The 14,141-nt window shown below is 43.0% G+C and overlaps 1 protein-coding gene across 1 annotated transcript in view; it reads right to left on the bottom strand.

Annotated features, from left to right (window-relative positions):
• TMPRSS13 (transmembrane serine protease 13) overlaps positions 1–14,141 on the bottom strand; it is a 106,274-nt gene that overhangs the window by 71,210 nt on the left and 20,923 nt on the right. Inside the window, exons 2-3 of the mRNA XM_088455994.1 lie at positions 3,366–3,492; positions 1,814–1,918 (exon numbers count right to left, since the gene is read on the bottom strand). Of these exons, the coding sequence (XP_088312120.1) occupies positions 1,814–1,918; positions 3,366–3,492 (232 nt within the window). The remainder of the gene's footprint in view (positions 1–1,813; positions 1,919–3,365; positions 3,493–14,141) is intronic.

Raw genomic sequence — 14,141 nt, 5'->3', positions numbered from 1 at the left:
CCAAAGGGGGCGTGCTGTCAATCAACATCGACAGCACGCCCCCTTTGATCAAACACAACGAGCGAAGGACTTTCCTTCGCTCGTCGCGTCTGGCGCATGCGCACGACGGAGCTCCCGCCGTCGTGCGCATGCGCAGTGCACAACATCGACCCACTTGCGAGCGGACAGCCGCTTGCGAGTGGGTCTGAATCAGGTCCTATATCATGTACAGTACATAGAAATTTCGATTAGTGGGTTACAATATATTTGTCTACTCTCCCGATATGTCTGGAGGGTCCTGAATTTGTGGGAGTTCTCCTGGGCTCCCGTTATAGTAGACAGTCCTTCTGGGTCCTGACCACTTCTCTGGTGAATTAGGCAGTGTGGTGCCATGATGATGCAATTTGCAGCACCATGCCCTCCCCCCTCCCCCCTGCACCTTCCACGTATCACCTGGAGGGCAACTCTAGAAAGTATATTGTATATTTTATATTTGTTTTACAGATACAACCGTGACTTGTAAGGCTAGATTTACTAAAGCTTCTAGAACAGACAAGTGCTGGTGTTTCCCATAGCAACCAATGAAATGCTGTCTATCATTTTCTAGGATGCAATAGAGAAATGATAGCTACTGTAGAACTGATTGGTTGCTACGAGCAACACCCACCAATTGTCTGTTTTAGAAGATTTTACAAATCTACCCTGTATTGTTATTTAAATTAATATATTGTTTATTGTTATCTAAATGAAATGATGAGTCTCTTAAGCCTGATGCACATTTTCATGTTATAGTTCCTCTTCTGTTTCTACCTTTAGGTTGTCAGGGAACGCTAGAATATATACAGTGCTTTCCTGGTAGTGGTACTCAGGGGTGCGCAGTACCGGCACCTTTCTAGGGTCTCATTTTTAAATCTGATAACTTGTTCCAGGAAAAGGAGGAAATTAGTTAAATAATTTCAGATATGAATATAAAGGATCTGAGCACTTATCCATAGCGTGGGAGTGACTATACATCAATTTATAACTTTGGGTCAGTAGTACCACCTTTTTATTTGAGGACCTCATTCAGAGTCGGTCGTTGCGGTCGCTCGGTCGTAAGGTAAAAGGGGCCGGATATGCAAATGAAGTGCTCGCAAGTTGCATCGTTGAGATGGGATCGTTAGCTGGACGAGCGAGGGGAGGATGCGGCCGTAAGACTAAAAATACGCCCCCTTCTCGTTTGCATTACACGTCATCTCCGGGCATATAAGGATTAATCGAGACCATCAGGAACCATCAGAGCTGTTCGTAGAGCTTAAGGTTGACCATACCCTCTCTTAAGCACTACGATCATGTCAGGTTAAAAACCTCCCATGTCACATGTGCCATGACACTACTTAGTTAATTATGCACTCCCATAAAACGCCGTTTGCATAGTCAGGCACGCCTGCGTTCGGATCTCCACTCCCCCGTTCACAAGCACCTTCCCCTGTTACCACCCACAAACGCCTCATCCTGTCACTCAAACTAACGACCTGGTTGTGTTTAAGGAGAGAGCAATTTCTGATCGTAATAGTTAGTTTGCGCACGCGCATTGCGAATTTTACGCATGCGCAGTTTAGCGAACATCGGTGGCGTATGACTGTGCGGCCGCAACGACTGACTCTGAATGAGGTCCTGAGTACCAGCACCATGTGTCATAGAAAAAAAGCACTGAATATAGGCCACCAACGTTATATAAAATGAATACATAATATCCATATAGCGAACCAGAGGAATGGCCACTTATAGGAGCACGCTTACAGTCCATAGTATTACATGCACTAAAGGCCAGAGGATGACCCAAGGGACTCACATGCAGTGATCAGACCGAGCCCGATGAGAACGACAATGAAGGCTATGAAGATGAGGATGGTGGACCATCGGCTGGAAAAGCAGGAAAATGGCAACTTTCGTGAAGCTGAAAGCAGACAAACTTGCATTGATCACAATATATTTTATTAGCTTTAAATTTAAGCATTAAATTTAATATTTTAACCATATTTCCAGCCAGTGAGAAGCCTAATGCTGCCCATCCATTACACAATGCGGGGGACGACAATATGATTACGACGCCGTCGTCTCACGCGGGGTAAAGAGCATACACTGGACGTTTAGTGTATGCAGATCAATCATCCCCGGTCAGGTTGACCGTCATGTTCGGGCGATGATTGATGTTAAAAACGACCAGTGGGCGCGCGCATCGCTGGTCGTTTGTAATCTTTTACTGCCCGATTTGCGGGCGATTACCAAGCGAAGGAGCGATATCGACCATCGTTATCACTCCATCGCTAGGTATAATTGCCTAGTGGATGGGCAGCTTAAACTTCACCACACATATAACAGAAATTGTCTGGATGATTTAAAAACTTTCTTGGCATTATTGAAAATATTCTAACAACTAATACAACAAATATTTGTGCTAACAGGCTCCTCTATGATGAGAGACATCCGGGGGTCACAGGACTATGTGCTGAGCCCTGATTGGAGGAGCCCAGCACACATGCTCCTCTGACCTGACCGGCAAGTTAGGCTGCATGGAGGAGGAGAAAGCTGCTGGAGGCTCCATGTAAAGGTGAGAAGGGAGAGTGGGGAGGGACTCCATGGGGACATATTTTGTATGCCCTTGTCTGTCTGTCTCATACCTCCCAACTTTTGCACCCGGAGAGTCGGGACCTCTGCTTGCCAGAGGCGCGCTCGTCCGAAAGGGGGAATGGCATGGTTGTAAAGGGGGCGTGGCCTGATGACACTGTCATCTGTCTGTGTGTATGACAGGCCACAAAGAACACTAAAATATCAAAAAAGAAAACACACTATGCCTGATGGAAAACTGCTCGAGAGTCACTATTCAGTTTTCTTGTGAGAAAAATCATGTTGACCAGTGTTACTTACACCACTTTCATCACAGTACAGAATAAGAGATGCAGTCATAATGTCAGCACAACAATGTCGACTGCTAAGCCAACAGTTTTAAAATGTTGAAGGTAACATGTCTGCATTCTCAGCAGGATATCACCATGGTCACTATGTCGGCATTTGAAACGTCAACATGTGAGATCCCGAAATTCTCCGAATGTCGACATTAGGTTTAGGATGCTCGACAGGAGGGTTAGGGTTAGGCACTAGGGGAAGGTTAATGGTAGGGATTAGATTTAGGGATCAGGACCGTAGTGAGCCTTGCCAGGCCACCGTAATTTTAGGGGTGTGGCCTAATGTAAGTAGGTGTGACCACGCCTCCTTTAAATAATAAAATAAAAAATAGTATTTACTGCGTGCCCCACAGCCGGGCCAAATCCAGGGGGGCTAACATGTCATACCACACCCCATAATAATTATTTGCATATTTGAGGACTGCTCATAATACTCACGTGGCCTCTCAATAATATAGGAGGGGGGTGGAGGACCTGGTTGAATGGTATATGGCTGGTAAGATATGTCATGGCTGCCTGGTGGAGGGTAAGCCGGATATGGCGGATATGGAGCATTGGAGTAGGGCTGTGGACAAACAAAGGAATTAATAAAACCATTGGAATGAGAGGTTTCTGAAGACCAAGCGGGTGATTTATCAACACCTTCAAAATAGGAAGTTTTGCCGACAGCAACCAATCAGATTGTAGCTATCATTTATCTAATATATTCTATTAAATAATAGCTAGAAGCTGATTGGTTGCTATGGGCAACACCTCCACTTGTCCTCTTTTGAAAGTTTGATACATCTCCCCCTACAATTCTATAAAAGGAAACAAAATGGAAACATGTTTTATAAAATAAAAAAAAAAGAAAATACCTTGATCAGAACAAATCATACCAAATACAGTATTTAAATGTAAATGATATCCATCTTTACATCCATGAAACAAATGTAGGTATTGGCCAGTGACTCTCTGAATACAAAAATACCCGTTGAGAATTTCAACCAAATCAGTTCATGTGGTGTAAAGGAAAATGATAGTAATGCAGCGGCTGCTCTAATATCATAGTGTTGTAATGAGTAATAAACTGTGCGCACACAAGGACTCTGTAATGAGTAATAAACTGTGCGCACACAAGAACTCTGTAATGAGTAATAAACTGTGCGCACACAAGGACTCTGTAATAAGTAATAAACTGTGCGCACACAAGGACTCTGTAATGAGTAATAAACTGTGCGCACACAAGGACTCTGTAATGAGTAATAAACTGTGCGCACACAAGGACTCTGTAATGAGTAATAAACTGTGCGCACACAAGGACTCTGTAATGAGTAATAAACTGTGCGCACACAAGGACTCTGTAATGAGTAATAAACTGTGCGCACACAAGGACTCTGTAATGAGTAATAAACTGTGCGCACACAAGGACTCTGTAATGAGAACCATTCATGGAGGGAGAGAGGGATAGCGGTGAATGGGTGGCTATTTTCTTTTGTAAAACAAAGTAAATAATTAAATCATTTAAAAAAACAATTACATTGACTTAAAAGAAAGGCGAGATATAATGACGGGAGTTATATCATTTAAAAAAAACAGTGACCATACAGAGGTGTTACTAGAACTTTATATAATTAACCCAGCACAACAAATAGACAGAATAGCAACTATTATTCTAATGGTAATTTGTAACCTATGTACACAAGCATTATGAACTATAGTATCATGGTTTCGAAAATAGTGTGATTACAAATAAAGAATAACAATAGAACAATAAAACCAGTATATGATTAAACAAAGTGGAAGTGTCTGTGTGGATGGAAACAAGACTTATAAAGGGCCCCATACATTAGCGACGGATTGCCGCGATCCTGTGATGCTGCAACCCGGCATCGCAGGATCGCAGAAATCCAACATGTTGGATTTTCCCGAATTGACGATCGCAATAAAAAAATGATTGTGATTGTCTAATCGGGACATTTAACATGTAATATTTCGGTGATCCTGTGACGGATCGCTGAACATTGATGGTGGGTGGTCGGCGTTTCCACCCGGAAACTCTGCATTTCCCATTGCATCGCCGGATCGCGACAATCAGTCGCTGATGTATGGGCACCTTTAGTTAGGGAATATTTGGAAGACTCATTTTAGCGTCCATCTCAGGTACTGAATAGAGTAATCCTAATCTAAAGGATACACGCTATAAGATTTTGCCCAATGATGATATTGACTAAACTGATTCAGACTAGGGATGTGCAGGCTCGGATAGGTTCGAGTTTGCACATTGAGTTTGGATTTTTCCCTCCAAAAAAACGGAACTCAGAAAGAGGCTAAACGTCATCTTACATGGACGAACATCATCATTCCTGGACTTTTGTCCAGGAATGATGATGTTCGTCCATGTAAGATGACGTTTAGCCTCTTTCTGAGTTCCGTTTTTTTGGAGGGAAAAATCCAAACTCAACGTGCAAACTGGAACCTATCCGAGCCTGCACATCCCTAATTCAGACCAACCAAAACGGTCCCTAAAATAGCTGATATACACCACACACACTACCCAATAAGCATTTAGTTTCAAACAATCCTTTTGATTCCACATCGTCATACTGTCAGATAATTGTGCTTTCAGAGAAGGGGAATGTTAATTAATTAGCAGACATCTGGCCGAAGTCCATACACACTGCACTTTCTGAATGATACTAAATGATGGGACCAACATATCGTGTGCAGCACACAATATATCGGGAGCTGGCCCATTGGGTTTTAGACTGACCATCAGGCCCTGGTGCTGTGTACACTGTACACAATTATCGGGGCCTATTCATCATCACTTAATTTTCACAAAAGCAGGTGAAAATGCACATTTTCACCTACAATTGTGAAAATTAAGTTATCGGGCCATTCACCAAGAAGGTAAAACAGGAGATGGCCCGCTGTCCCCATACACTAGTATCACAGATATCTCCTACTTAGCTTCCACTGGCGGAATGGCCCGCTGTCCCCATACACTAGTATCACAGATATCTCCTGCTTACCTTCCTCTCGCGGAATGGCCCGCTGTCCCTATACACATATCTCCTTCTTACCTTCCTCTCGTGGAATGGCCCGCTGTCCCCATACACTAGTATCACAGATATCTCCTACTTACCTTCCTCTTGCGGAATGGCCCGCTGTCCCCATACACTAGTATCACAGACAGGGGCGCCGAGAGGGGGGGGAGCAGGTACAGATTACCGGGGCCCGGGTTTCCTGAGGGGCCCGGCGGGGGCCTGGGTCCGGCACCGCTCCCCCACCCTCACAGCAGCCCAGCACACAGCATGTGCTGAGCTGCAGTGGAGACTGCTCGTGGCTGCTGAGCAGCAGCCACAGCAGTCTCCTATGCCTGTGGGGGGGGAGCGATCACACTGATCGCGCCACCCCTGGCTTTAAGCAGGGCTGAGGGGGCCCAGAGTGCCCCCCTCCCCAGCAAAGCGATGCTGCAAAAAAAAAAATCCGGAAAGGGGGCGTGGCCACGCCTCCCGCGATTAGGCCACGCCCCCTATTACCTGATCACAGATATCTCCTGCTTACCTTCCTCTCGCGGAATGGCCTGCTGTCCCCATACAGTAGTATCACAGATATCTCCTGCTTACCTTCCTAAGGCGGAACGGCCCACTGTCCCTATACACTAGTATCACAGATATCTCCTACTTACCTTCCTCTGGCGGAATGGCCCACTGTCCCTATACACTAGTATCACAGATATCTCCTACTTACCTTCCTCTGGCGGAATGGCCCGCTGTCCACAAATACACTAGTATCACAGATATCTCCTGCTTACCTTCCTCTGACAGAATGGCCCACTGTCCCCATACACTAGTATCACAGATATTCCTACTTACCTTCTACTGGCGGAATGGCCCGCTGTCCCTATACACTAGTATCACAGATATCTCCTACTTACCTTCCACTGGCGGAATGGCCCGCTCTCCCCATACACTAGTATCACAGATATCTCCTGCTTACCTTTCTCTGGTGGAATGGCCCACTGTCCCCATACACTAGTATCACAGATATCTCCTACTTACCTTCTACTGGCGGAATGGCCCACTGTCCCTATACACTAGTATCACAGATATCTCCTACTTAGCTTCCACTGGCGGAATGGCCCGCTGTCCCCATACACTAGTATCACAGATATCACCTACTTACCTTCCACTGGCGGAATGGCCCACTGTCCCCATACACTAGTATCACAGATATCTCCTACTTACCTTCTACTGGCGGAATGGCCCGCTGTCCCTATACACTAGTATCACAGATATCTCCTACTTACCTTCTACTGGCGGAATGGCCCGCTGTCCCCATACACTAGTATCACAGATATCTCCTACTTAGCTTCCACTGGCGGAATGGCCCGCTGTCCCCATACACTAGTATCACAGATATCACCTACTTACCTTCCACTGGCGGAATGGCCCACTGTCCCCATACACTAGTATCACAGATATCTCCTACTTACCTTCTACTGGCGGAATGGCCCGCTGTCCCTATACACTAGTATCACAGATATCTCCTACTTACCTTCCACTGGCGGAATGGCCCGCTGTCCCCATACACTAGTATCACAGATATCTCCTACTTAGCTTCCACTGGCGGAATGGCCCGCTGTCCCCATACACTAGTATCACAGATATCACCTACTTACCTTCCACTGGCGGAATGGCCCGCTGTCCCCATACACTAGTATGGGGAAAGAATTAATCAAGCTCCGAAAATATAATATTTTCAGAGCTTGACTGCGGGAGCATTCACCATCTTCAGATTCTGAATGCTCATGCTCCGTCATCGCAACCCATTCCTTCCCTATGGGAAGAAGGTCCGGGTTGTGAAGAGGAATCCTTCCGAATCCCTCCGCCCCTGTCCGGCTCCTTTCGCCAGAAGTCAGGGCTCTTCTGCGCATGCGTTACCTGTAGGTCGCGCATGTGCACTCCTCCGAAAGGAGCAGTGAAGCTCGTGGGGGCAGCTGATTTTGCATCAGCTGTCACCGCACTGGAGCAATGATGTAGCCAGAGCGAGTTAGGATGTTAATTATCGGGGTCCGTTTGAACCCCGATAATTAAAATGATAAATAGGCCCCCTAGCCATGTCGGGCTGAGAATCGCATAGTACTATGTACCCAGCTTACAGTAAGTTTATTTCCTATTGCATGCAATACTTCTTTTGGACACTGTGGGTCAGCATTACTCCATATTACAATGGGCTGCCTTATCCAATTTTCTTGGCACAAATAAGACTTTCAACAACCCAGCCATTAGGAATCTATAATAAGCCAAATAGTTGCTCAAAGCACTAGAGGTGAAACCAGGATCGTTGCATGCACCTAGCCTAATAACAATGTGCTTTAGGTACATATATTTATAGTATTTTCAAGGTGATAATAATCATATTTGTTCTTTACAATAGTTTGCACAATATAATATACTAGTGATGTAACATATGTACAGTACCTACGTATAGAAATGAAATCTGCACGCAATTGGCATAGTCGTGTAATTGCTGATGATCACTGATGTCATGTCCCGTGTATATAGAATAGAATACTGCCTAGTGCCTACAGTAAAATTATCATGATTGTTATAATTCAACTGTGGCCTCACATAATATGGTCACATAATATCTTTTTAACTTAAAATACTCTTATAATCTTCCCATGTAATGTATACTCAAATGTAGAAAATGCAAACCTATGAGATGAGTGAATTTGTTGTGGTTTGGTTCACTAAGAAGCCGTGGCTGATTCTCATTGTGGCTGATTCTCATTGAGGCTGATTCTCATTGTGGCTGATTCTCATTGTGGCTGATTCTCAAATTAGGGGGAAGATTTAGCAAACCTTCTAAAGGTTTGCAACTAATTAGAATCTAGAGGGGAATTTAATATGTTGCAAACTGTCAGAGAGTTTGAATTCGCTGGAGTTTCTGGCAAATTTCTATTCAAAGACGCCATATGTAGTATAAGAGGATTTTCAGGATTATTATGAAAATCGACGGCGAGTTTCAGCGATTTGTGGCAGGTAAGAAAGAACAACCTCACCAGAAACGCGCCAGGAAATGGCTCTGGCCAGAGAGATTGATCAGACCACATGCATTCTGAGCTATCTATCGGGCAGAACATAATAAAGAGCCACATTAATCATATGTATTACTTTGTCACTAATTCATACTCAATAAGCCCCCCCCCCGACAAAATAATAAAACATTGATGAGCCATAATTGAAAATTTTATTATTGGGACAATAATGTTTTAAAATAATAACATTTAAAATCATGTGGACAGCAATATTTTTGTGTTAATTGGGGCCATATTAATTAATGATAGAAGCACCAATTATATTACAAATGTTTGACACTACAAGTACCAGCATTAATGTACTTCTATAATTAATAAATAAATTAATTAATTAGGCCTATATTAACATAAAAATATTGTTGTCTTCATAATTTAAAAATGTCTTATCTTTTTTAGCATTATTGCTTTAATATCAGATTAATTAAATAATTATATCACTTTGAGCATTAAGTAGTGGCAAAGTCATATCAATGTTCAATGTGGCTTTTTATTATCTTCTGCCTGGACAGACAGCATAAAGTGCAGCAAAATGTGAGCAATCTCCCCAGCCAGAGGTATTTTTTCTGGCGCATTTACAAGTCAATGGCTATTACATCTGACAACTTGTATGTCTAACAGTACAAAAATCAGGATGACACCTTGTATCCAATGGAGAGTGATTCTGGAAAATTTCTGGCAACTTCCTCTAATCTCCTTCTGTTACATACGGCGACTTGTATCCAGTAGAAAGTGATTCTGGCGGATTTCTGGAGACTGCCTCTAATCTCCTTCTGTTACATACGGCAACGTGTATCCAGTGGTGAGTGATTCTGGAAAATTTCTGGCAACTTCCTCTAATCTCCTTCTGTTACATACGGCGACTTGTATCCAGTAGAAAGTGATTCTGGCGGATTTCTGGAGACTGCCTCTAATCTCCTTCTGTTACATACGGCAACGTGTATCCAGTGGTGAGTGATTCTGGTGGATTTCTGGAGACTGCCTTTAATCTCCTTCTGTTACATACGGTGACTTGTATCCAGTAGAAAGTGATTCTGGCGGATTTCTGGAGATTGCCTCTAATCTCCTTCTGTTACATACGGCAACTTGTATCCAGTAGAAAGTGATTCTGGCGGATTTCTGGAGACTGCCTCTAATCTCCTTCTGTTACATATGGCAACGTGTATCCAGTGGTGAGTAATTCTGGTGGATTTCTGGAGACTGCCTTTAATCTCCTTCTGTTACATACGGTGACTTGTATCCAGTAGAAAGTGATTCTGGCTTATTTCTGGAGACTACCTCTAATCTCCTTCTGTTACATACGGCGACTTGCATCCAGTAGAATGTGATTCTGGCGGATTTCTGGAGACTGCCTTTAATCTCCTTCTGTTACATACGGCGACTTGTATCCAGTAGAAAGTGATACTGGAAAATTTCTGGAGATTGCCTTTAATCTCCTTCTGTTACATATGACGACTTGTATCCAGTGGTGAGTGATTCTGGCGGATTTCTGGAGACTGCCTCTAATCTCCTTCTGTTACATACGGCGCCTTGTATCCAATGGAGAGTGATTCTGGCGAATTTCTGGCAACTTCCTCTAATCTCCTTCTGTTACATACGGCGACTTGTATCCAGTAGAAAGTGATTCTGGAAAATTTCTGGCAACTTCCTCTAATCTCCTTCTGTTACATACGGCGACTTGTATCCAGTAGAAAGTGATTCTGGCGGATTTCTGGAGACTGCCTTTAATCTCCTTCTGTTACATACGGCGACTTGTATCCAGTAGAAAGTGATTCTGGAAAATTTCTGGCAACTTCCTGTAATCTCATTCTTTTACATACGGCGACTTGTATCCAGTGGAGAGTGATTCTGTCGGATTTCTGGAGACTGCCTTTAGTCTCCTTCTGTTACATACGGCGACTTGTATCCAGTAGAAAGTGATTCTGGCGGATTTTTGGAGACTGCCTCTAATCTCCTTCTGTTACATACGGCAACTTGTATCCAGTAGAAAGTGATTCTGGCGGATTTCTGGAGACTGCCTTTAATCTCCTTCTGTTACATACGGCGACTTGTATCCAGTAGAAAGTGATTCTGGAAAATTTCTGGAGATTGCCTTTAATCTCCTTCTGTTACATATGACGACTTGTATCCAGTGGTGAGTGATTCTGGCGGATTTCTGGAGACTGCCTCTAATCTCCTTCTGTTACATACGGCGCCTTGTATCCAATGGAGAGTGATTCTGGCGAATTTCTGGCAACTTCCTCTAATCTCCTTCTGTTACATACGGCGACTTGTATCCAGTAGAAAGTGATTCTGGAAAATTTCTGGCAACTTCCTCTAATCTCCTTCTGTTACATACGGCGACTTGTATCCAGTAGAAAGTGATTCTGGCGGATTTCTGGAGACTGCCTTTAATCTCCTTCTGTTACATACGGCGACTTGTATCCAGTAGAAAGTGATTCTGGAAAATTTCTGGAGACTGCCTTTAATCTCCTTCTGTTACATACGGCGACTTGTATCCAGTAGAAAGTGATTCTGGAAAATTTCTGGCAACTTCCTCTAATCTCATTCTGTTACATACGGCGACTTGTATCCAGTGGAGAGTGATTCTGTCGGATTTCTGGAGACTGCCTTTAGTCTCCTTCTGTTACATACGGCGACTTGTATCCAGTAGAAAGTGATTCTGGCGGATTTCTGGAGACTGCCTCTAATCTCCTTCTGTTACATACGGCGACTTGTATCCAGTGGTGAGTGATTCTGGCGGATTTTTGGAGACTGCCTCTAATCTCCTTCTGTTACATATGGCAACTTGTATCCAGTGGAAAGTGATTCTGTCGGATTTCTGGAGACTGCCTTTAGTCTTCTTCTGTTACATACGGCGACTTGTATCCAGTAGAAAGTGATTCTGGCGGATTTCTGGAGATTGCCTCTAATCTCCTTCTGTTACATACGGCGACTTGTATCCAGTGGTGAGTGATTCTGGCGGATTTCTGGAGACTGCCTCTAATCTCCTTCTGTTACATACGGTGACTTGTATCCAGTAGAAAGTGATTCTGGTGGATTTCTGGAGACTGCCTTTAATCTCCTGACAAGCTCCGAATGCTGAATCTTTCTTACCTTTTAATGGTTTGTAATATATGTATCTTTATTATTGTATTTGAGACAGTTTATGTGATTAGTGGTTTATCAGTATATAACCGTTGCTTTTGAATTAATTAATATTAGCCAAAATCGGTTCTATTCTAGTTTATATGTGTGGAAATGAGCGCACATCCTGTTTTTTTTCTTTTCCTGTCAGTAATGTTGGCAGTCCCAGCTGTAGAATGTGTCATTATTGCAGTATGCAGTCTGATTATAATTACTAAATTAACATAACAATCTTTTCATACATCCGAGGTCACTCGGCCAATAGTAAGCTTTAAAAAATAAATCAAAACATGTTTCTTTGACATACTCTGTCCACATTCCAACAAGTATACACTTAAACACTGCGTAGTCATTTTTTATTTACCCCAGATATGTTTATTGCTACATAAAGAAAAGAGGAAAGTTTATAGACATCAGATGACTATTCACCTATGTCATGACTTGAAGCTGTTTATGAATGATTGTAGGTTGTTACATGTTGTATCTTTGTTTCTTAACGTAACGATAGGAACATTCCATAAATACACAAAGGAAGACAAACTGGTCCAATATTTGTCCTTTCATGTCAACTCTGTCCAGGACACCCATGATTATACAGCAAAATCTAGAACACATAGTGACGTACAATAGTTATCTTGGCCCATAGAGTCCACCTGTTCTTCTTGCATTAGAGTGCCAGATGAAATAAGATAGCTGTGTGAACATATTCTCATCCTTGTCAAATCATCCCATAGACAACCTTGGTCTAATGCTTGGGGCCTAGATTACCCTAACCTGTTTTTATGTTTATGTATTTCGATAAATGTAGAGGGGAAAGGAGCCCAAACCAGTATGTTGCCTAGGACCTCATAGGGTCTTATGCGTGGCCCCCAATAATTAAGTATGTCGAAGCTGGATAATTGGCTGAGACAAGATCAGTTTAAAATTGGATCGCAGCGACGCCATCTTGCGACTGGCCGCAAGACGCTATCTTGGAAATGAGATCGCAAGACGCCATTTTGCGAATGGCCGCCTAAGCGCCATTTTAGATAAACTCACACTTTAGTACATGTGGCGATATTACTATTAGCATCATGCGATTGCATCTTACACCATTTCTCATACACACACACATTAATATGCACAATAGCGCTGTTAACTAGTCGCATATTAGCGAATGCATAAGATTCTGTATGAAAACGCCAAATATTAGCTTCATGCACACGCATCTGCCCCAAGTTAACTAGCGTCTTTACATCAAACCCCACATACTCACACATTACATATTCACATACAAGGTTCCATAAGCTTTAAGGTATAAGATTCAAGTATGCACATTTATTATAATTGTTAGGAAATAAAGATTATTTCGTAACTAAGGTTTTATACATGATAAGTAAGCCATGTTTGGTATTGTACTGATGCGTACTCTCTCAACAGTATTCCAGTAATATCGATGGAGAGATCGCAACATGCATTCTCAACTTATGGACCATAGAGACTTCAAACAACAAAATGTACATTATATGAACAACTGTTAGGATTTGCATGAGGCGGGAAACCAGAGACCACCAGTTGTTAGAGGCTGGACTGTGTCTATTTGAACCAACCTGTTAGATGCCTTGTAACATATGCCCTCTCCTTTAGGACCAATGGTATTAGCAACAAACTTCTGTATTGTGTTGTTTATTTCTGGGGGGTATAAATATGTGTGCTCTGACCCTGGGTTCCTAGTCTTCGTGCTGAATGATGATTGACGAGGGGTTTATTGCTGATGCCTACATCTGGACCAGAGAGCGCTGCGTATGTATAACTGTACTTGGGTCTGTATAATTTATTTGCGCTAAGATTATATGAGGATCATAGCGTGTAACTGCTGTACTTTTTACTTGAATAATACTTTGTGCTTTGGAACCACAGGTTCTAGGTCTGGAGTCTTTATTTGCTGTATGACTGCGTACGCAAAATAGCGTCATCCTTAGAGGTTTATAGGAAGGATATTAGAAGGTATAGGCAGGGTTATT

Source organism: Taudactylus pleione, unplaced genomic scaffold, assembly GCF_031769625.1.
Source record: "Taudactylus pleione unplaced genomic scaffold, aTauple2 ptg000683l, whole genome shotgun sequence".
Lineage (NCBI taxonomy): Eukaryota > Metazoa > Chordata > Amphibia > Anura > Myobatrachidae > Taudactylus > Taudactylus pleione.
This window is presented reverse-complemented; position numbering and strand designations above follow the sequence as displayed.